We start from the raw sequence: 23551 nt of genomic DNA on the forward strand, positions 1-23551 counted from the left end.
GAAATGTAAACTACACAAGGACAGGTACTTGTGGTTTTGTTAAAAGATGTATCACAAGGCACATAAGGAGTACACACAATAAATATTGTTGAAAGAATGAACAAACAGGCAAACATGAAAAAAGGTACAGCTTCTAGAAATGAGAAATATAATTATTCAAATAAAAAACTCAGTTGGGGCTTTCCTGGTGGCGCAGTGGTTGAGAGTCTGCCTGCCAATGCAGGGGACACGGCTTTGTGCCCCAGTCCGGGAAGATCCCACATGCCGCGGAGTGGCTGGGCCCATGAGCCATGGCCACTGCGCCTGTGCGTCCGGAGCCTGTGCTCTGCAATGGGAGAGGCCACAACAGTGAGAGGCCTGCATACCGCAAAAAAAATATATGTACAACTTATCCAGAAAGAAGCAAAGAGTTATACAGATAGAAAATATAAAAAAGATAATAGGATATATGGAAGAAAGAATATGAAGTTCTAGAACAAATCTGATTAAAGACCCAGAAAGAGGAAATGGACGAAGAGGAGAGGTAGTATTTAAAGAGACAATAGCTGCAAATTTTACAGAGGGTATGAAATATATTAATCTACAGGTCTAGGAATAAAGTATCTCAGGCAGGATATAACAAAGGAACCCACATGCAGACAAACAGTAGTATGACTGCAGAACATCAAAGACAGAGAGAAAACCATGAAGGCAGCTAGAGAAAAAGGAAAGATAACCTCCAGAGAAATGACAGAATCACAGCAGAATTTTCAACAAAAACGGAAGCCAGAATATAATAAATGCTACAACATGTTGAAAAAAAATAGAATTGATTATCAAGAAAAAGTATCATAAAAGAAAGGTGATGATTAAAACTTTTATGGATAAACACAAACTGATGGTATTTACCTCCAAATCAGCTCTAAAGGAAATGCCAAAGGATGGTACATCAAGAAGAATGATTCCAGAAAGATGGTTTCAAAGCAAAAAGGCATAATGAATAAAAATAACAAACACCTCTCTAATAATCCTAACATACTTAAAATATAATTTCTTCAGAAGTATTCTATTAACCTCAGGCAGTCTTTCAGAAAGCTCTTACCCCCAGACCTAATAGCTACAGATAGAGTAGAATCAAAATTTCATTCATAAGACACTACTGTCTTCCTAAAATAACTAGCTTAACCTACCCTATAAAGGCATCTCTAACAGCTTCCTAAAGAGAATAATTTCCTTCTCTTTGCTGCATTTATACTTTACCCAGTCTTCTACTGCCATATTTAATGACATTTGGTTAGTAATTATTAAATGTCTACCTCTATTATCAAGCAACACATTCCTAAATGACAATGTTTGGATTTTAATAATTAAATTATTTACTTGGTTTATTCTGGTACAGATAAATACTCAAATGTTCATAGAACTGAAACAAAATTGGGAGGTGGGGGTGGAGAGTTAGAACATTACATAGTGATTTCATGTATCAAACTTCAAGGGAAAATGAAAATCTAAAGAGGTACCTTTTTGAAATTCTTCTACCCACCTGCTCCAAATCAAGAGAGAGCCATTTATCACTTCCCTCTTCAGCCACTGATATACGATATTTACTTTTGTTTTTAAGCAAAAAAAAGGGTGTAAAGGTGACAATTCTGGTAATGTTAAAACTGCTAAGATCTATAGTGACACCAACCTACAGGAAAAAAAAAATAGCAACATTTCAAAAACTATTCCATTATCATAACATCCTGATAAAAATTAAGTACTCAGTAGAGCTTAAAAAAAATTTCCTGATGAGCATAAAATGAACTCACTTGATAGTCCATTTTCAGGCCCTTACATTTAACAGCTCCATGACTACCAACAGTATCAATTGAAAACTGATCTGACAATTCACTATCAGTTACCATAAGCTGAACCTAGAAAAAAATAATTCAAATATATTAGTATTTAGGTACCTTTAAAAATTCCTACCTAAGTTGATATACTTTTTGCTTTTTTAGCCTAAACTAATATTATACTGTTAATGCACTAAACCCTTCCCAAGTCTAAATTTTAATCTTTTTAACCTCAAATATTTCACAAATGCTATTTCTACCTATTTCATAATATTTTATTCTTCTAAACAAACAAAAAGGAGTGATAAGTAGATAAAGAAGAATGAAAGTCAAAAAAACTTCACATACCTTATTGTTATTAAAAAAGTGCTTTGGCTGAAAAGAAAAGAGAACTGGCTTTTTATAATTAGGTGGATGCTTTCGATGAATTCCATCTGCTTTATACTGTAACATTCGACCAGTTTTATTGACCATCCAGTAAGGACTATGAAATGCCATAACTGTCTGGCCAGTATTATAAGTCACATGGATAGCAATATCTAAATCAGTCTTTTCTATTTCTGTAACACAAGTAAAACTGATGAAACTAATATCTTGTTGATTAGGTTTTATATGATATTCACTTTTCCAATCATGATTAAGATAGTCAAGTAATTTTAAATGCAGCCTGGCTTTATCCAACTGTACAGTACAAATCTGGGCTGAATGGCCTTCATGTAGAGTAAAAACTCTATGTTCAGTGCCCTATAATAAAAAAAAAATATGGTAAATTTTTAATGTTTCAGAATAATACGCCAAAATATTCTATTTAATGATTCCAAATGCTATACAAATGATTCTGAAATCTCTGTCAGAAAAGGAAGACTTATGTTCATGTTCTAACTCTGTCAACTGTATAAATTTCTATAAATTGAGATTTGCGTTACTGTATTTGTAAAATGGTCTAAATGATCTACTTCAAAGGACTACTGTGAAAATAAAATAATATAGTGTGAAATTCTGCTGGCACTAATGAAGATTATAAAACACTATAATTAGTAAAACAAAAATCTTATCTACTAGTGATTTTAGTTGTGAAACTACAAAATAATGAAAAATGTATGTAATCCAAAATAAGCAATCCCTACTAACTCTCATTTTTGATTTTTAACAAACTCTCATAACCCATTTCCAATCACTGTTTATACTGAATTTTACGTAGCTTCCAAAACTGTTCATTTCTCTCCACTCACACTTGCATTACCTTAGTTCATGTCACTGTAACCTCTCCTTTTAAGAGTCTCCTAACTGCTCTTATCTCCTCTAAGCCCTTCTCCACACTGCAGCTAAACTGCCTTTCTAAAAAGTGATCATATTCTTTGGAAACTAGCAAACAGAATGTGATCCCTAAAAGCATCAAGTTAAAAGTTCTATTAAAATGCAACATAGATAGACATTCCATCTGGGTATTTCACCTGTTTTTCCAGCAACTCTAATCTGGTTCCCTCCTGTTATAACATGGGAATCTCTTCACCTTAAGATTTTAAATTACTTAAAGCAAAAACAAGGTAAGCTATCAATACTTGACATGTTCCACAAAATAGAAGAGTAGTGCTGGTGGTGCTGGAGAGGTAAATAAATGGGAACCATGTGCCTGTCAGGCACTGTGCTAAGTCCTTTACAAACATTATTTAATTTGATTTCACCATATCCCAATCATGAAAGTTTTATTACTATCCCCCTTTTATAGGCTTGGACAAATGATTTAGAAAGATAACGTAGCTTACCTAAAGACATAGCACTAGTAAGCGATAGAGGTAGGATTCAATCTCAAATCTATCTGACAGCAAAGTGTAAATTCTTAACCACTATGTTATCTGTCAACCATATGGAAAACAGATATTCTTAAACCACAGATGTGTTCACTCCCCCACTCCAAAAAAAAATTTAACAGAAAAGTGTAAACAGAGTAAATCCCAATAATTAATAATTAACAGACTGCAATAAAACAAATAATATACTACAATGAAGAACTACTTTCTTATATCTGACAAGCAATGGCAAATGGAATATTTACTTAAAATCCTAAGGTGGAGAGATTCCTGTTATAGCAACAGGAAGGAATCAGATGTAATATCTTAAAACAAAGAGTATTTAAAAGAAAAACCATCTTTATAGGGCATAAAATCCTTTTAGAAAGCTAGCACAAGAATAATACAATGTAGCAAGTCTTAAGTCTAGTACTATCATTTTAATACTAATTCTCATACATGTTTGAAAAGTTAGTATCCATCTTTTAAATATACATGAAATATACATGCATGGAAAAGACTGAAAAATATATATTTTAGAACTGAAATGATAACTTCATCAGAAGTGCTACCTTCAGATAATATGATTATAGACAATCTTAATAATCTCTATTATCTAAAATTTTCTACAGGAATATCTATTACTTTCATAAATGATTTTTAAAATGGCATATCATATATGTGTATATGAATTATATTCAACTTAGTAACCAGATTTCTAAGGTAAATCAGTGGAAAAACTTTTTTTTAATCTTCTTTCATATAACATGATTGAAACATTTCTTTTCCATTTGAAGAATATCTGTACTGTCTATTCACCAGTACTATAATTTTTATTAGAATTTTAAAACATTGCTTTATTGTTTATAACTTTAAATAACTAAAGCTACAAAATCAAAGACAGGAGGGCATTAAAAAAATTCCAGAATACCTCTATATAATAAGCAATTTTGTAAGGAAGAAGATTTCGGAGTAGAATAGGTGGCCACAAATGCATTATATATGGTAAGTCCCAACCATCTTCTGAATACACTGACACAGATGTCAAATTATCTTTTTCGGGGACAATATTAATGATAAATGGCTTCTTGGAAGGGTTTATAGATCTACAGTTCTTGAGAAAAGTGCCATCATTTTTTATAATTTCTTCAAAATCAATTCCTTCACACATTTGATAGTCCTCATCTTCTGGCTTCAGGGAAAGGAGTGATCTACATAAAAGATTAAAAAATACATTTTAAAATGCTTTAAAAGAAAATACATGTTTAATTGTTTGGTTACAGCTTCAGAACAATGAAATTATCTCCCTCCATACTATTGTAATAAATTTTTATATTTTCACATTCTTCTTAGAGATAGGTAAGATAGACATACAGATACCAATTTCCATCTTAACTTTCTGGAAACCAATCAAGTTATTTGGCTCCCAAGAGAAGAATATTTTTCTTACAAACTTGTTGTCTTAAAAGTATGTTTACAAGATAATAACTGGTTTCTCGCAGAAAATACGTAATCATACAGGTCATATATGCAAAACACACACATACAGCTGTGACTTAAACACTTAACTTAAAGAAGTTGGCTTTCCTGGATATGTGGTCCCAAGTACATACCATGATTGAATTTGTGAAGCAAAAATATATTTCTACTGAAAAATTAATCACCGGCTATTCAAGGTTAATCAAATGAAAGCTTTCAATAGATACTTAGCTTTACAGAAATGTTGGGCATAGTTGCAGAAGTGGTTGTAAGAAGACAGCAATAAAATTATTAGGTGTCACATATGATTAATCCTTATATTTAAAAATCACATTCTTTGTTTACATTGCAAATGTACTTTGGGTTTAATAATTTTTTATTAATTATTTAAAATATTACACTAAGGTGTGTCCAAGTATAAACACTTAAGTATTTTTATACTTGTAAAACTAATTACCTATGATTGTGACACTATCCCTTACTGTGTGACAAGTGTCAATACTATCTCTAGCTGTGATTGTTTTCTTAAGCTCTAGCCCTCAAAATTTTAAATATCTACTACATATTTCTGTAATGATGTCAGATGGTGCCTTAAACTGCTAAATTGAACTCTGAACCCTCCACACCCACTTCTCTGTGTGTCGTTTTTTCAGGAACTTCCAGCTATTGGCACTCTGGACTATAAAATAATATTAACTCTTCCTTATTCCCCCCTTACACACATAGATATAGTTACCTGTCAAATCAGTTATCAGATTTAGCCTATTTTACTTCTATATTCTCTCTGAAATTTCATTTTTTTTCCATCAAGACATTTATTGGACTATTATTTACCAATGAGAAGGTAAAACTGAAAATGAACAAATGAGTAAGTCATTCTTTACTCTTGAGGAGATACCAATCACATGGGAAATGTAATGTTAAAAGATAACTACTGCACTGTGATAGGTACCCCCCCCCCAAAAAAAAATGCCCAGATGTATACTGCAGACTAAGGGCATGAAGAGTGTGGTTAACTCTTTCTAGACTGGCTGCAGAGTGTTTTCCAGAGGTCACAATTTTCCCCAAAAGCTTTGTTTCTGAAGGGTAGAGCTGAACTAGAGACATATGCAAGGTTAAAGGAAAGTTTGAAGAGAAAACATGAGAGACAGATGATCAATGGCAAGAGGTTTTGAGTGAGAAGAGCTGATGCATTAAATGGTCTTAAAACAGAAGAACACCAAATGTTCTGAGAGAGGAAGAAATAGATATTAAAGATGAAGATAAAATTTATATAAATGGGGGCAAGACAATGAGCGAGCAACTATCCCAATGTGGACTTAAGCTTTCAAATTTCGTATTCCAACATGCACACTACATTCCAGTCAAACCCCTAGTCTTTTATAGACCTGTACAAATCCTGTGCATTCATGCCTCCTTATCTTTGTTATGCAATTCCTTCCATTTAAGATTGCCCTTCCCCACTAATCTCCACATTATTATATTTTAACTATAATTCATGTACATCTCTCAGGAGTTAATCATTAATCCCTTCTTTCCTTTTCATAGTTTTCTGCAACTAAAACTTTTTCTGTGATTCTCAACAACCCATTGTTTTCTACTTTCTGTACCTATATAATATATCAATCTCTCAAGGGGAATAGCCATGCCAGTTCCTCTTGGTATCCTACAGTAGTGCCTTCCACACAACAAAACACTTGGTAAATACTTGTTAAATGAATTAAATTTAAGAATAAGTATACTTAAATTCTACAGAATGATACCCATTTGTTAATTTAAGACCTCACATCTTAAATATGAGTATCTATATCTAAGCATTAGATTAGAAGAATATCTAATATGAAATCCAAGCTAGTCAGTCATTAATAATTCTAATTAAGATAGATTAACTTCCATGTAACAAATATTTAGCCTTGAACAAAAATGTGTAAAGATACTCTAATGGCCTAACTTTTCTCTTCTATGGACAGAAACACAAAATATATAGTAATATTTACTAAAAATAAAGCAGAATACCATTAACTTTTATTATCCAAGGACAAAATGGATTTCCTCACAGAAACTTTTGAACATATCTTACATGCTACTTTTTAATCCATGCTACTTTATAACCCACCCCAAATACTCTCTAGAACAAGGTCAGATACTATAAACAACTATTTTGTGGTTGTTCTCTAGACAATATAACTCTTTCCCTCAGCAAGTCTGAACTAAGCAATAAAACTCATTAGGGTTAGAAAGCCTAGGCAATAAAACACTCATTAAGGTGAGCAGGTCTACTCTCTGAAAATATGTGCCTAAAACTGCTAGGCTGTCTTCTAAGCATTAGGGACACAATCTTGAACTCCTACGTATGGGGCAGAATAAATAGAGGTAAGGAATATTTTAGCACTGCTTGTAATTTTGCCTCCATCTTTTTGTAGCACAGGTCTAAAGGTCCATGTCTAGAGTGTGTTTTGAAATGGTACTTAACAAACTATGATGCTTATTCTGAGGAAGTTTTTATTCTCCAAGAGAGTTTAATCTCCCTAAAAGATATTATCTTCAATTCCAGATTAAATATCCTAAATAATAATAATACTTGTTTGTAATATTAAGCCTATGATTAAGAGACTAGCCCATCATTAGTACTGTTACAATTTTAATAGTCCTTTCTTAATACATAAAAGATTTTATATGTACTATACAGCTGACCCTTGAACAACACGGATTTGAACTACATGGGTCCATTCATAAGCAGACATTTTTCAGCAAATAAAGTACTTGATGACCAGCACTTGGTTGAATCCATGGATGTGGAAATAGAGGTATGGAGGACTGACTATGGGACTTGAGCACCCAAGGATTCTGGTATCTGCAGTGGGTCCTGGAAACAATCCTCTATGGATACTGAGGGACAACTGAATGTGTACTTTTGACTGCATGGGCGTCAGCACCTCTAACCCGCATGTTGTTGAAGGATCAACTGTCTATCTCTATTCACATTACAATTCTATCAATGAACAATTAATAGATAAATATGTAGATTAAAAGATAAAATATTTTACATTTTCTAAAGAAATTTCTAAAAAAATTCTATCATAAAACCCTAGAAAAGTAAAAATCACTTCATAATAGTGTAAATAAATCTAGAAGCCACCAATCATGCTCAGTAAGAAATTTTTTAAAAATCATAAATATATATGACTATGGCCATGACAGTTATATTGCAAGCATGTAATTTATATTTACTAGTGAAAGCATAGATAATTTATAGGATATACATTATATACATTAAGTTAAATAATATTTCTTTAAAAAAATCTTCTAAGTGTGCCGAAACTTAAATAAGTTAGATGAGATTTTAACAAGATAAATTTGATCATGGTTTGATAACTTAAAGATAGATATCACTACTAAATCAGAAACTAAAAAGTGTATAAGAGACCTTAGGGCAAACAAAGGATAAAGAAATAAATCACCGGTAAGATGCTAATGGTATGTTAAATTCACTTCCAGGTGAAGCCGTTCCCAATAAGGTGTCCCCTCCATAAACATAAAGTGGTATTGAAAAATGATTTCTCATCTGGGAAAGAAAAGTAACATTTAGTATCATTAATCTAAGAATCTAAAGACATTTAAAAAATATTCCATCTAAATATCCCAGCAAAGGAATTATCAGGCAATATTTATCTTGCTCATATAAATTAGAAAAAAAAATCCAAACATGCAATTATCTTTGCTAAAAATTACAAGGAAAGTTTCCAGTTTTAGCGAAAAGGAATCTCAGAAACAAAACTTTAAAAACCTTAGAAGAAAATAACATCTTCTTGACCTTGATATAAGGAATAACTTTTCCTTTAGACAAAAATAGTAGAAAAAATTAATAGGAAAAATATTATATCCAAGTTTTAGATGTCTATATGATAAAAGTGAAAAACAAGCCACTGGCTGGCAAATGTCTACCTTTTTACATCACTGTTGTGATGTAATCAAAAGAGTGTGCAGGGAATAGCTCACCCAGTGAGTAGCATACAACAGTGATGTAAAAGGTTAACATTATTTTGATTAACACACATTATCAGATAAACCTCCGTTTATATTTATCTTTGGGATAGACAAAAACAAACTGGTTAGTAACACCATTTTCTTGTATTATTTCTATAGCTTACTAAAATCTTTATATTTTAAAAATCATACCAAAATATAAAACATACTGAGTGCAAACTAAGAACTGATAAATATATAAACTTAACTACACTATATTTTATTTCTAGATAAACTGTTTGCTCTACCGATTTAAAAGAAGAGACATATATTTTCATTTCTATGAAAGTACCTATAAGAAATTTAACATTAATGTTTTACTATTTAATAAAATTCAAAAGTAATCTACGATAATGACACAGACCAATTGTCATCTTTTATTTTATTTTATTTTATTTTTAGCGGTACGCAGGCCTCTCACTGTTGTGGCCTCTCCCGTTGCAGAGCCAATAGGCTCCGGACGCGCAGGCTCAGCGGCCATGGCTCACGCGCAGCTGCTCCACAGCATGTGGGATCTTCCCGGACCGGGGCACAAACCCGTGTCCCCTGCATCAGCAGGCGGACTCTCAACCACTGTGCCACCAGTGAAGCCCTGTCATCTTTTAATACAGTTCATCGTAAATCAAAAATGAAAGAGAAGGAACCTCTGTTTTCAGCCCTGATAGAAAAACACAGACCAGATATAACTTCCCAATATAAACAACCAAAACACCAGGGGAAAAAAAAATACACATGAAGTAATGGACAAAAAGGTGGCACAGGAAGGAAGGAAAGGAAGGAAAGGAAAGGAGGGAAGGAGGGAGGGAGGGAGGGAGGGAGGGAGGGAAAGAAAGAAGGAAAGAAAGGGGGAGGGGAAGGGAAGAGAAGGGTAGGGAGGGAGGGCTAGAGAGAGAGAAGGAGGGAGAGAGAGAAAGAAAGAAAGGGGGGGAGAGAGGGAGGGGGAGAGAGAAGGGGAGGGGAGAGAGAGAAAGAGAGAGGAAGGAAGGAAGGAAGGAAGGAAGGGAAGGGAAGGAGGGAGGGAGGGAGGGAGGCAGGAAGGAAGAAAGAAAACTCCACCAAGATAAGCCCTAAGATTGTCACCTCATCTTACTACCTGGAGAGTTTCTGGATTACTGTGTGGAGAAGAAGTCAAACAGAGCCCAGTCTGAGTTGAAGAGATAGATATAAGAATATGGGAAAGCCAATGAGGCTTACTCTAACAGCACATTACATGAGAGAGAAGATAGCTGCATGGACAGGTGAGAGTTACAGAGAGGTAACTCCTGAGACTTTAAGAGCGCCCCCTGTTCCGAAGACTTCAGTACAGTACTGTCTGGCACATGCACGTGAGTACACTGTCTAAGGCTCAGTAAAGATCCATCTGAAAGCCGCAGGCAGAACAATCTCTGGTGCTGACACACAGTTCCTTTTCTAACCAACCAAAGTGGTAAAAACTTGTTTAGTACAAAGGGTATTGATTACAGTGCTTTATTAGTGGGGCAAAATTAACCCTAGGCTACGGGCTGCTTGAGTCTCACCTAAAAAGTTTTAAAACAAGCAATGAAAGGATCACTTTCCAACTAACATAACTGTGTTGGAGAATTAAGTTCAAGAATACATAAAGGGATACAAATACATCTAAAGCACCTGATGAGGTAAAATTCACAATTTTAAGCAACTGGTAAAAAAATTACTGGACACACAAAAAGAATTTTAAAATGACCCATTAAAAATGAATAAAATGAAACAAATCAGAAATGAAACACATGACAGAATTAGTAGACAAGGATATTAAAACATTTATATTAACTATACTTGATATGTTCAGAAGTTAGGGGAAAGCTCAGGATATATAAAAAGACATGGAAAATGTAAATAAAAATGCAAGTTGAACTTCTAGACATAAAAATACATTGGATGAGATTAAGAACACATTAAACATTGAAAAGTGAACTTAAAGACATAATAATAGAAACTATCGAAACAGAAACATGGGGGTCGGGGGAAGCTGAAAGAAAAAGTGAACAGAGCATCAGACAGCATAAGTTTAAACACTCTAATACACACCTACTTGAAGAAGAGAAGACAGGGGGAAGACAGAAAAAAATATTTGAAGAAACAATGGCAACATTGTTTTCTAAAGTTGATGAAAACTATAAATCCACAGATTCAAGAAGCTTCAAAGACTCAAGTACAAGAAACATGTAGGATTCATCTCAACCAAATTTTTTAAAACCAGTAATAAAGGGAAAAGAAACTTAAAAGTATATAAAAATAACATCACACATTTCATAGAACAAAGGTTAAGAATAACAGCAGACCCTGGTCAGAAACAATGTAATACAGTCGATAGTGAAATGACATCCTAAAAGTATGGAAAAAATAACTGTCAATCTAAATTTCTACACCCTGTGAAAATAAAAGTGAAGTAAAAGCAAAAATAGTTCACTGACAAATTTCATTAAAGACACAAAATTACTAGAAGAGCTCACTCAAGAAGTGACAGATAATGTGAATAGCCCTTAAAGTGAAACTGTGGTTTAAAAACTTAAGAAAAACATTACAAGAAAACTCTATACCAACACCCCTCATGAACATAAATGCAAAAATTATAAACGTGAATTTAGCAAATCAATCCAACAATATATTAAAAGGTTAATACTTCAAAACCAAATAAGGTTTATCCTGGGAATGCAAGGTTGATTTAACATTTAAAAGTCAATCATTATTTAATATAATAATTAAAAATCAATGTAATTCATCATATTAACAATTTTTTTAAAAGATCCTCTCGAGAAACAGAGAAAATCATTTGACAAAATGCAACATTCATTTCTGATTTAAAAACTCTCAGTAAACTAGGAACAGAGGGATCATGAACAACAACAACAACAAAAACAACTCAAAACATACTCAATGGTCAAAGACTGAATACTTTTCCCCTAAGATTGAGAACAAGATAAAAACATCCACTTTCATAATTTCTATTCAAATTGTACTGGAGATTCTACCCAGTGCAATAAACAAGAGAAAAGAAAATAGGGCTTCCCTGGTGGCGCAGTGGTTGAGAGTCCGCCCGCCGATGCAGGGGACATGGGTTCGTGCCCTGGTCTGGGAAGATCCCACATGCCGTGGAGCGGCTGGGCCTGTGAGCCATGGCCGCTGAGCCTGCGCGTCCGGAGCCTGTGCTCCACAACGGGAGAGGCCACAGTAGTGAGAGGCCCGCGTAGCGCAAAAAAAAAAAAAAGCCGATAAACATCAGATTGGAAAGGAAGAAGTAAAAATATTTTTATCTGCAGACATCATAACTATCTCTATCTATAAAAAAGCTACTAGAATAAATGTATCTAGTAAGGTTGCATAATACAAGTTAATACAAAAACCAAATGTATTTCTACTAGCAAGAAAAAATAAAAAATTAATATTAAAAATGCCAATTTAATCAAAATTTCTAAATAAAAATTGAAAACTCGAAGTCTAAAATTTAAATGGAAATGGAAAGGACTTAGGCTAGCCAAAACAACTTTAAAAAAGAACAAAGTGGTACAACTTGTACTACCTGATTTCAAGAGTGAGGATAAAGTAGTAATCAAGACAGTGTGGTACGACATAAATAGATCAATGAAACAGATTAGACACCTCAGACATAAACATACACAGATATGGAGATATGGTCAATTTATTTTTGACAAAAGTGTCAAGGCAATTTAATGGAAAAAGGATAATCCTGGTCAGAACAAATGAATAGACAAGCGGAAAAAAATGAACCTCAACGCTCACTTTATATCATATACAAAAATTCATTAAAAATGGTATGTGGTATATACATAGAACAGATTACTACTCAACAACATGTAACTGCATGCAACAACATTAATACACAGAAGTTGACACATACAAAATTATCCTGAGTGAAAGAAGCCAGACTCCATTCTGTACTTCATTCATTTACATAAAATTCTATATTGTGCAACTAATGCACCACAAGAACATATAAGTGGATGCATGGGAATGGGGAGACAGGGGATGAGGAAACTTTTTGTGGTGATAAGTATGTTTATTACTTTGATTGTGATGAAGGTTCATATGTGTATTTTTTGTCAAAATTCATCAACTTTAAATATATGCAGTTTATTGTACATCAATTTTACCTCAATAAAGGTGTACAAAATCTCTCACTGTATTCTCTAATTGAAACGAAAGAATAAATACATACTACAAAGAACTAAAACAAAATATTGATTTTTTTTTGTTTTTTTACAATATTCCAAAAACATTTACAAAATATTCCTACAACTGCTCGTATTACAGTAGTATAATTACTGATAATGATTATTCTTTTTGCTATTAGCTATATTTCTATTACAGTTTGTATTCTTTTGGTAGTAATTTGCTTTAGTTTTTTTTTTTTAATTAGCATACAAATATACACAATATGACCTCAAAAAAATGAATCATTCCGTACCTGCACTGGGGAGCGAATTGTTACCTTCTTACTTCCTTCCACTGCATCAATTTGACAAACAATAGATCTTTCAACTCCAGACTCTCTGTGTCTTACAGTGTACAGTCGTCGTCCCACTTTTGTTAAAGGGATTTTATCAGCAGTAGAGTGGTTAGCAGGTGCTAAATTAAATATACATGTTTGAAAGTTTTTATTATAATTCATCATATATTAATTTTAAGTAGACATTTTAAACCAGAAACATCAGATGATTTCTTAAACTTATGAATAATTATCACTGAAATCTACACAAAGGGATATTTTAAGAATCCACAATACATACCTACATCATTCATTTAAAACCTTCAAAGCATTTTACCAAAAAAAGTTTTTAATTGAAAAAGAAATCTCATTCAGTAGTTTAACCTAAGACAACAACATAACCTTTTAAAAATAACTGACTGATGAGAGAAATTACTAGAAAATACAAGAACACTGTTCTCTGGTTTGCTGTCATAATAACCAGAGCCTAATACATTCAGGCAGTCATTGGCAACTACCAAGTAGCTGCAATTTTTCAGTTTTTAAGTTTTCCCACCAACCTGTGACACTCTGTGATATGTAAGATTTGATTAAAATTTTACAGTTTTATCTAATATATATATATATATATATATATATACATATATTGTATTGGGGTGAATTATCTATTTATATAACCTTCTTCTCTACTATCCCATAAAAATGTCAGTTTAAAAACCAACAGAGGTAAAATTGATGAGAATAATTCATGGACAATGCTGGGACAACACCTGAAACATAGCCACTGTTATGAATCATTTCCTGACTAGGAAAAAGTATTAGCTATCAGTTTTAGTACCCCTCCTCCATGACTAATTTACCTTTCTAATATCCTCCCTTCCATAACTACTTAAATGTCAGAGTGTCAGAAAGTGGTGTCAGTGAGGCTTTGGGACTATTTAATATTTAACTTCACAATGACTATATACTATGATAATTTAAAAATGTATTTACTTTCACCTCTCATGAAAATGAAAAACTTCTGGGAAACATAAAGGACAAAGGAAAATACCTCTACCTCAACAGGCAGAACACAAAAACCATTTACAAACCCCAAAACCATTACCCTGTGCCATTTCATGAATTCAAACCTTATTCTGAATTCGTTCAGTTGCAAAACTGGTGCAATTCTACTGAGTTATATACTACAAGTGATTAAAACAACCACCTATAGCTACGTCTGTAAATGCTGAGGATGAGATTTAATAATTTTCCTCTCTAAAACATAAAGTAGTAAATTACCATACTCTAAATAAAGCAGTGGCCAAAGAAAGTCAGAATTTGAAATACAAAGATAAAGTGACAACAGCAAGCAAAGCCCTGCAAAGGAAATAATGAAATTTGCAAAATATGAGAAAGGAGATAAAAAACCTGTGAGATATCACAAGTGAGTAAAATGGGATATAAAATGTAACTTAAAAGAAATTAAAGCCCCAGGAAGGTAATTTATCACTTACTAAGAAGAATGAAGAAGAATTTGCTGCTTAGGCTGGTCCTTGCATTGAAATGATCATTGTCTTTAGTTCGGATATAATCCATACTTAAACTCTCCTCATTTTTCAATACATATGATTTTGCCATAGGTACGCTGAGCACACTAAAAGAGTCACTTGGTGAAACAGAGATACTAAGTCCAAGAGAATTTAAAATCATAAATGGTGCTAGATCCCTTATGAAGGCAGCTGAAGATCCAGTGGCAGCTTCTGTAAATGCCTAATAAGAAAGGGTTATCATAAATAAAAGAAAATGTAGAAAACTAAACGACAAGCACAACACTAATGGACATATGACAAATAGCTAAGTTAACAAAAAACTTCTTGTTCAATAAAAGAAAAGGGTTAACTCAGACTAGTACACCAACGTTTAAAGTTTCAAGTTAATTTTCTTACCTTGACTAAATTATTTAACATTACAAGGCCACATTTGGATAATGTAATGTTTAGTTGGTCTTTTGAATGGAAAGTGATGACAGTTTTATATTCTGGTACCTTGTAATTTTCTTCTTCGGTACTTGACTCAACAATGGCCTTTTTGGCTTTCTTTTTCATCTAAAATAAAATATAAATTGTAGAAATATGAGAAAAATTTGTTCCTAGGAGCACAACATAACTCATTTTGCAAAGGAAAAGCAAACATCAGACAAATTCCAATGACAGCATTAGAGAGAGCAATACATTTTATCAGTTCCACTGCCTTACTTGGAATTACTTGGACATCAGCCAACTAAGGTTGCATTGGATAGAAGCAGTATTGGAAGAAAAATTCTCCTCCTCCTCAGTTATACTAAAATGGCAGGCACAATTTGGAAGGGAAAATAACCCCTAAAATTACTAAATGCATGGAGCATCTGAATGAAAATTAGCATCATAGCATGTGGAAATTCAGGGCAAGAAAAGTCGTTTAATCTACTGGTGCTATAAATAAAGAACAGAAACCTAGGGACTTAAAAAGTCCAACAACAGTTGCAGAACAGTGCCACTAGGACCTAGGGCTCATGTGAATCAATACCACCTACCTCTTGAGTAGGCTCATGTGAATCAATACCACCTATCTCTGTGAGTAGACTCACAGGTCTACTGCCTATGTGTATCCTGACCTAACAACCGCCAAATAAGTTCCTTTATCCAAATCTTTTATCTGAAATATGTGGAAAATCAAATGTCCTGGTTTAATACAAAAAGCTGGATATGCCAAGCTAGTCACCTTTACTGTTCCTTTATCTGGCTTTAAACCACTGAACATTTGTCTGCCGGTTGACTGAATCATTACTAGGGAGGAGATATGCTAGGAATGCTGCAGTCTCTTGCTTCAGAAGCACAATTTCATCCATCTAAAGGTCCTGATTCATATGATTACATAAATTCACACTATATTTCAAACAAATAATATTATATTTTCTTCTATATATACACCCTTCAGAGATCAAAGAAAACTTGGGATAGACAACAACCTTCAAGAAAATGCTGGCGATATTTTAACATTACGGTTATGTGTGGGGACTGTGAAGCCAGTATTAAATTCCACCTCTTCCAATTTAAAGGTATTATTGCTTTACGGAAGTCCTTTAACTTCCACAGTTTCAGTCCCATCACACGTTAAAATGAAGTTTAAAACTGTATATTCTTCAGAGGTTTGTTGTAAGGGTTAAAGCAAAAGTAGATTATTTAGAACAATGTCTAGTGCATAATAAATGTTACATAATTATCTGTATTAGAAGCCCATGAGGCAATGGCCTTGGGTTTGAAAATTACATTCAGAGGTCAAACAAGGAAGCATGTGGAAAGGCTCATAAGGAGATACCTGAACTCTGTTGCGATTAAAATTAAAGTGTGTGTAATGTGGACATCCTCAGTATTTGAAAAAAATTTTCAGACTTCAAAAATACCTTGATTCCAAGATTCCATGGTCTAAAATCCTCAGTCTGATCAATTTCTAAGGGTTCAAGCAAAGGTTCCCACACACCAAACATTTCATTGTAATAATGTACCTAGAGAGAGAATTTTTAATTTTTTAAATAAGGCACTCTGAGATTTTCTAAAATGATCTTCCATGCTGTTTCCCACCAGCATTCCTTTTGGCTGTGCTATTTCTTCCATGTGAAAACCGTCTACATGCCATTCATTAGTTTCCTCATGCTTTCCTCACTTGGCTAACTTCATGGTCTAGTCTTCACAATTTAATCCAGAAAAAAAAACTCTCTTTTAGGTGTCTTTCCTTGACTTTCAGGCTGGGCTTAACATCGAAAGCTGTGTTCATCTATCAAACACTACTGACATTTTTTAAACATTATCTGTCTACCTCCACTGACTTTTCAAAAGCCTTTGAGGCAAGTAACATATGATTCATTGAGTATGCACTTATTTGAATTCTCTGAACTTCTTGGACATCCTAGATCAAATCCTCTGCAAAATACAGATAATTCTAGCTAAAATTTGGAAAGTTGAAATCTAGTCTGTCAGTTCCACCTCTATTAGCATATAACTCTGTATCAACACAAACGTTATAGCAGCTTATAAATTTTCATATTTACTGACTTAGGTAGAGTATCAGATTAGTTTCTACTTGACATCAACTCAATTAATAATTTAAAGCAAAATATCTCTGGGATGATTCTATGTAGATAAATTCTGAAGCAAAATATATGTTGGTTCAAAGCAAATATCTTCCATATAACTAAAGGACTCTCACAAAAATCTGAAAGACCTTGGTGGAGTCTCACTACATTACAAAGATTCTGCGTTATATAAAAGTATAAGGCATATTTTTCTCATTCTTTATATTACTATTTTAGAAGAGATTAAGAAATAGTCTATTATCATTTTAAAGGAAAAAGGATATTCAATTTAATTCTTAAAATTAAGAATTTTTCATCTACTGAACAACTGTCTATTAATATCATCAACTTTAAGATGAATGAAATCAGTTGAAATATAAACTTAATATGGACATGTACTCTAAAAGTAACATACACATAAAAACTATATCAAGCGCATAAATTTGTACACTTTCTTCCAAAAGTTTTGTGAACCAACATCATACTTAGGATAAATTTAATTTAAATGTTTAAGTAAGAGTCCCCAAATAGTCCATGTATAGCATTATTTGTTATAAAATCTGGAAAAATACTACATATGCTTACTTCTAGCTCAAGCTGACAGTGGAGATTTATTAGGGAACTCCAGTTTTTGCCTTCCCCTGAGAAACGTGATTTTGCCAAAAGCATAGGTACTGTTCGATGACCAATTCCAGCCCCAAGAACTAGAAAAATAGAATCAATATTCATTCTTATTATCTCTCCTTTGGGTACCAATTCAGTTGGGGAAGCTATTTTTTCAACTTCATTTGGTTCTTCAAGAAACCACATTTTTAAATTCTTTGTATCCTTCTTTTCCCATAAATGTGCTGTAGAAGAAGCAGTTTCTTGTGGGATGGTTTCCTTAGCTGTATAAAGTGCTGAAGTTATGGTAATCACAGTGTTTATGATAACTGGTGACACCTAAGGGGAAAAAGTTAATTAAAAAATCTACATAAACCACTTTCAAAAATACACACTTCAAAAAACATTAAATATATTTGTAAAGGATCAAGAGGAATTAATATTGAACTAAACTTACTACCAAGAAATAGTAGATACAATTTGCTGCCTACAAAAAAGTTTTTTGATTATCATAACTAATTTCAATAGTTAAAATATTTATATGTCGATATTAAACTGATCAACTATACATACTATAAGGATGTTAACTACAGAAGCAGTCAACTGCCAATAACAAAATATATGAAAACATTCATTATAAAATATATATTAAATATCATTTTAAAATTACGTGTCATAAAAGATTTCCAAAAATAGCTTTTTTTTGCTTATTTAACAAAAGAGTTGCTATAATAATTGCTTATTTCTAAGTTTTATTAATTTTTTCAAAAGGGCACTGACTACAATGTAACTTACCTTCAGTGTCAGGGATTTTACTGATAATTCAATCACTTGTGGATCTGTACGTATCTGAGTAGCTTGATAGAACAAGTCACAAGGCTGCAAAACCTGTGAGAGAAAAACCAATACTATTAAATTAACATGTTCATAAAATATTTTTATTTAAAGAGTTGCCCAGTAATAGATAAGTATGTTAAATAAACAAGTTAGTAAAAATAACTATTTAAAAACAAGTGAATCAATAAAACATTTCTTAATTATCCTCTTATTCATTATTTATAAAAAATAGAAAGTACTAACAATATTAGCAACACTATTGATATAATAAGTAAAAGAATTTCTTAAATATGCTTAAATACATGAAAATTCCTCAAAACTTGTATTCTGTATTTTATTTTACAGAAGTCCCTTGGAATCCCTGGGGAATTGGCTCCAGAACATACACACTTGTCCCCTGCCCCCTACCCCTCACCCATGGCAGATACTAAAATCCAAGGATGTTCAAGTCCTATATATAAAATGGCATAGTGTTCAAAGACAAATACTATATGATTTCACTTACATGTGTAATATAAAAAATAAAAACCAAACAATATAAATGAACAAACCAAACAAAAGAAACATGTAGATATAGAGAACAGAGGGGAAGGGGTTGGAGTCAAAATGGGTAGGGGTCAACTGTATGGTGACCGATGAAAACTAAATATTTGGTGGTGAGCATACTGCTGTGTATGCAGAAGTAGAAAAATAATATTGCATACATGAAACTTATATAATGTTACAAACCAACATTATCTCAAGAAAAAAAAAGGCATAGTACAGTCAGCCCTCTGTATCCACAGGTTCTGTATTTGTGGATTCAACTGTGGATTAAATTACTAAAATAAAGTTTTATGATGGTATTTTTTTCCATTATAAAATGAAGTAAAATGAATTAATCTATATAGGACAAGCTACAAAAGATGAGAAGAAAAAATTATAAATACATTAGCCTTACTAAATAATTCTTAATATAATTATAAATTAACTGAGTTTTCCCTAACTATGGTAAGCATAAATCTGTCCTGTAGCCCCTAGTGACTCACGTTCCTCCCAAATGCAAAATATATTCACCACCTCCTAAGGTTCCCTTTTTAATATTTATTTATTTATTTATTTACTTATTTGGCTGCGCTGGATCTTAGATGCGGCACATGGGATCTTCGCTGTGGCACGCGGGATCTTTTTTTAGTTGTGGCATGCGGGATCTAGTTCCCTGACCAGGGATCCAATCCGGGCCCCCTGCATTGGGAGCGTGGAGTCTTAACCACTGGACCACCAGGGAAGTACCCCTCCTAAGGTTTGTAATAGTCGCCTCCCATCATAGCCCGAAGTCCAAAATCTCATCATCTAAATCTGTATCGCACCACATAATCAGTTCATCTACATCTCTCATTAATTAAAAATTCTAAAATCTCATCTCTCTCATCAGCTCAACGTCTAAAATCTAAATCAAGTCTAGATGTTGATGAAGTTCCTGGGTGTAATCTATTAAGTACAACTGCTGGGGCACAATTTCTCTTAAAACTGAAACTAAGATGAGTTGCTTGCTCCCACCACTCTCAACATAGACTGGTGGGTCAGATATAGGATAAGAATTACAGATATTCTAATTCAAATACAAGGCAGAGGAGGTTCCTTAAAAAACTACAAATAGAACTACCATATGACCCAGCAATCCCACTACTGGGCATACACCCTGAGAAAACCATAATTCAAAAAGAGTCATGTACCAAAATGTTCATTGCAGCTCTATTTACAACAGCCAGGAGATGGAAGCAACCTAAGTGTCCATCATCGGATGAATGGATAAAGAAGACGTGGCACATATATACAATGGAATATTACTCAGCCATAAAAAGAAACGAAATTGAGCTATTTGTAATGAGGTGGATAGACCTAGAGTCTGTCATACAGAGTGAAGTAAATCAGAAAGAGAAAGACAAATACCGTATGCTAACAAATATATATGGAATTTAAGGAAAAAAAACTGTCATGAAGAACCTTGGGGTAAGACAGGAATAAAGACACAGACATATTCAAGAATGGACTTGAGGACACGGCGAGGGGGAAGGGTAAGCTGTGACATAGCGAGAGAGAGGCATGGACGTATATACACTACCAAACGTAAGGTAGATAGCTAGTGGGAAGCAGCCGCATAGCACAGGGAGTTCAGCTCGGTGCTTTGTGACCACCTAGAGGGGTGGGATAGGGAAGGTGGGAGGGAGGGAGCCGCAAGAGGGAAGAGATATGGGAACATATATATATGTATAACTGATTCACTTTGTTATAAAGCAGAAACTAACACACCATTGTAAAGCAATTATACTCCAATAAAGATGTAAAAAAACAAAGCAGAAACAAATACAAGGCAGAAGGAAGCCACTAGTCCAAAGAAGTTCTGAACTCCAGCCAGATAAATAAGATTCTTGATTAGATTTCGAAGTCGAGGAACAATTCTCTGTGGCTCTCAACTCCACCCTGAGTCATTCTTCCTTTTTTTTTTTTTTTTTTAAAAGGTTGCACAGGGCTTCCTTGGTGGCGCAGTGGTTGAGAGTCCACCTGCCGATGCAGGGGACGGGGGTTCGTGCCCCGGTCCGGGAGGATCCCACATGCTGCGGAGCGGCTGGGCCCGTGAGCTATGGCCGCTGAGCCTGCGTGTCCGGAGGCTGTGCTCCGCTACGGGAGAGGCCACAACAGTGAGAGGCCCGCGTATCGCAAAAAAAAAAAAAAAAGTTCGTGAATCTTTAGTAAACATGTGCATGTGTCTTTTTGAATTATGGTTTTCTCTGGGTATATGCCCAGTAGTGGGATTGCTGGGTCATATGGTAATTCTGTTTTTAGTTTTTTAAGGAACCTCCATACTGTTCTCCATAGTGGCTGTATCAATTTACATTACCACCAACAGTGCAAGAGGGCTCCCTTTTCTCCACACCCTCTCCAGCATCTGTTTGTAGACTTTTTGATGATGTCCATTCTAACCAGTGTGAGGTGGTACCTTACTGTAGTTTTGATTTGCATTTCTCTAATAATTAGTGATATTGAGCATCTTTTCATGTGCATGCACCCCAAGGTTCACTGCAGCACTATTTACAATACCAGGTCATGGAAGCAACCTAAATGCCCATCGAAAGACGAATGGATACAGAAGATGTGGTACACACATACAATGGAATTTTACTCAGCCATAAAAAGGAATGAAATTGGGTCATTTGTAGAGACGTGGATGGACCAAGAGACTGTCATACAGAGTGAAGTAAGTCAGAAAGCGAAAAACAAGTATCGTATATTAATGCATATATGTGGAACCTAGAAAAATGGTACAGATGAACCGGTTTGCAGGGCAGAAATAGAGACACAGATGTAGAGAACAAACGTATGGACACCAAGGTGGGGAAGCGGTGGGGGGCGGTGGTGGTGGTGTGATGAACTGGGAGATTGGGATTGATATATATACACTAATATGTATAAAATAGATAACTAATAAGAACCTGCTGTATAGAAAAAAATTAAGTAAAATTCAAAAAAAAAACTGTTTTCTAATATAAATGACTATGATATCAATTAAAGTTCAACTAATTGCAACTTATCAAAATGTATGTGGCTAAAACAGCTAGCTGGCCATAAATATCCTTCTCAAAATTCCCAATAATCATAGATGTTTCCCTTATATGGTTGTCCAGCTAAGGATCTCCTTTTTTAGACTTCTATTTCCATCTGTGAAGGAAGAAACTTGTGACCAAGCAATAATCCACCTACAAGTTGAAAAGTCATGTTAAAAAAAAAGTCTGCGTGATATAAAAGAATGAAATTGGAACATTCGCTAACACCATATACAAAAATAAACTCAAAATGGACTAAAGACCTAAATGTTAAGATGATACTATAAAACTCCTAGAAGAAAACATAGGCAGAGACCTTTGGCATAAACTGCAACAATATTTTTTAGGATCCCTCTCATGAAGCAAAGGAAATAAAAGCAAAAATAAACAAATTGGACCTAATTAAACTTAAAAGCTTCTGCACAGCAAAGGAAACCATTGACAAAATGAAAAAAAAACCCTACCAAATGGGAGAAAATATTTGCAAGTGATATGACCAATAAAGGGTTAATATCCAAATTACAGAAACAGCTCATACAACTCAACATCAAAAAACCAAATAATCAGATTAAAAAATGGGCAGAAGAACTGAATAGACATTTTTCCAAAGAGGACATGCAGATGGCCAACAGGCACACAAAAAATTGCTCAACATAGCTAATCATCAGAGAAATGCAAATCAAAACCACAGTGAGGCATTACCTCACACCTGTCAGAATGGCTATCATCAAAAAGAACACAAAATACAAATGTTGGCGAGCATGTGGAGAAAAGGGAACCCTTATACACTGTTGGTGGGAATGTAAATTAGTGCAACCACTGTGGAAGACAGTATTGAAGTTTCTTAAAGAACTGAAAAC

General features: G+C 33.9%; 1 protein-coding gene across 3 annotated transcripts in view; it reads right to left on the reverse strand.

The window, feature by feature from the left end:
• Positions 1-23551, reverse strand: part of VPS13A (vacuolar protein sorting 13 homolog A) — a 153277-nt gene that overhangs the window by 65955 nt on the left and 63771 nt on the right. For all 3 annotated transcript variants that reach the window (XM_007459890.1, XM_007459888.1, XM_007459889.1), the window contains exons 17-27: positions 19066-19158; positions 18253-18609; positions 16999-17100; positions 15503-15661; positions 15071-15326; positions 13554-13714; positions 8545-8648; positions 4536-4815; positions 2163-2558; positions 1791-1895; positions 1523-1669 (exon numbers count right to left, since the gene is read on the reverse strand). In XM_007459890.1, the coding sequence (XP_007459952.1) occupies positions 1523-1669; positions 1791-1895; positions 2163-2558; positions 4536-4815; positions 8545-8648; positions 13554-13714; positions 15071-15326; positions 15503-15661; positions 16999-17100; positions 18253-18609; positions 19066-19158 (2160 nt within the window). The remainder of the gene's footprint in view (positions 1-1522; positions 1670-1790; positions 1896-2162; positions 2559-4535; positions 4816-8544; positions 8649-13553; positions 13715-15070; positions 15327-15502; positions 15662-16998; positions 17101-18252; positions 18610-19065; positions 19159-23551) is intronic.

Source organism: Lipotes vexillifer, unplaced genomic scaffold (assembly GCF_000442215.2).
Source record: "Lipotes vexillifer unplaced genomic scaffold, Lipotes_vexillifer_v1.1 scaffold1429, whole genome shotgun sequence".
In the NCBI taxonomy this organism is placed as follows: Eukaryota; Metazoa; Chordata; class Mammalia; order Artiodactyla; family Lipotidae; genus Lipotes; species Lipotes vexillifer.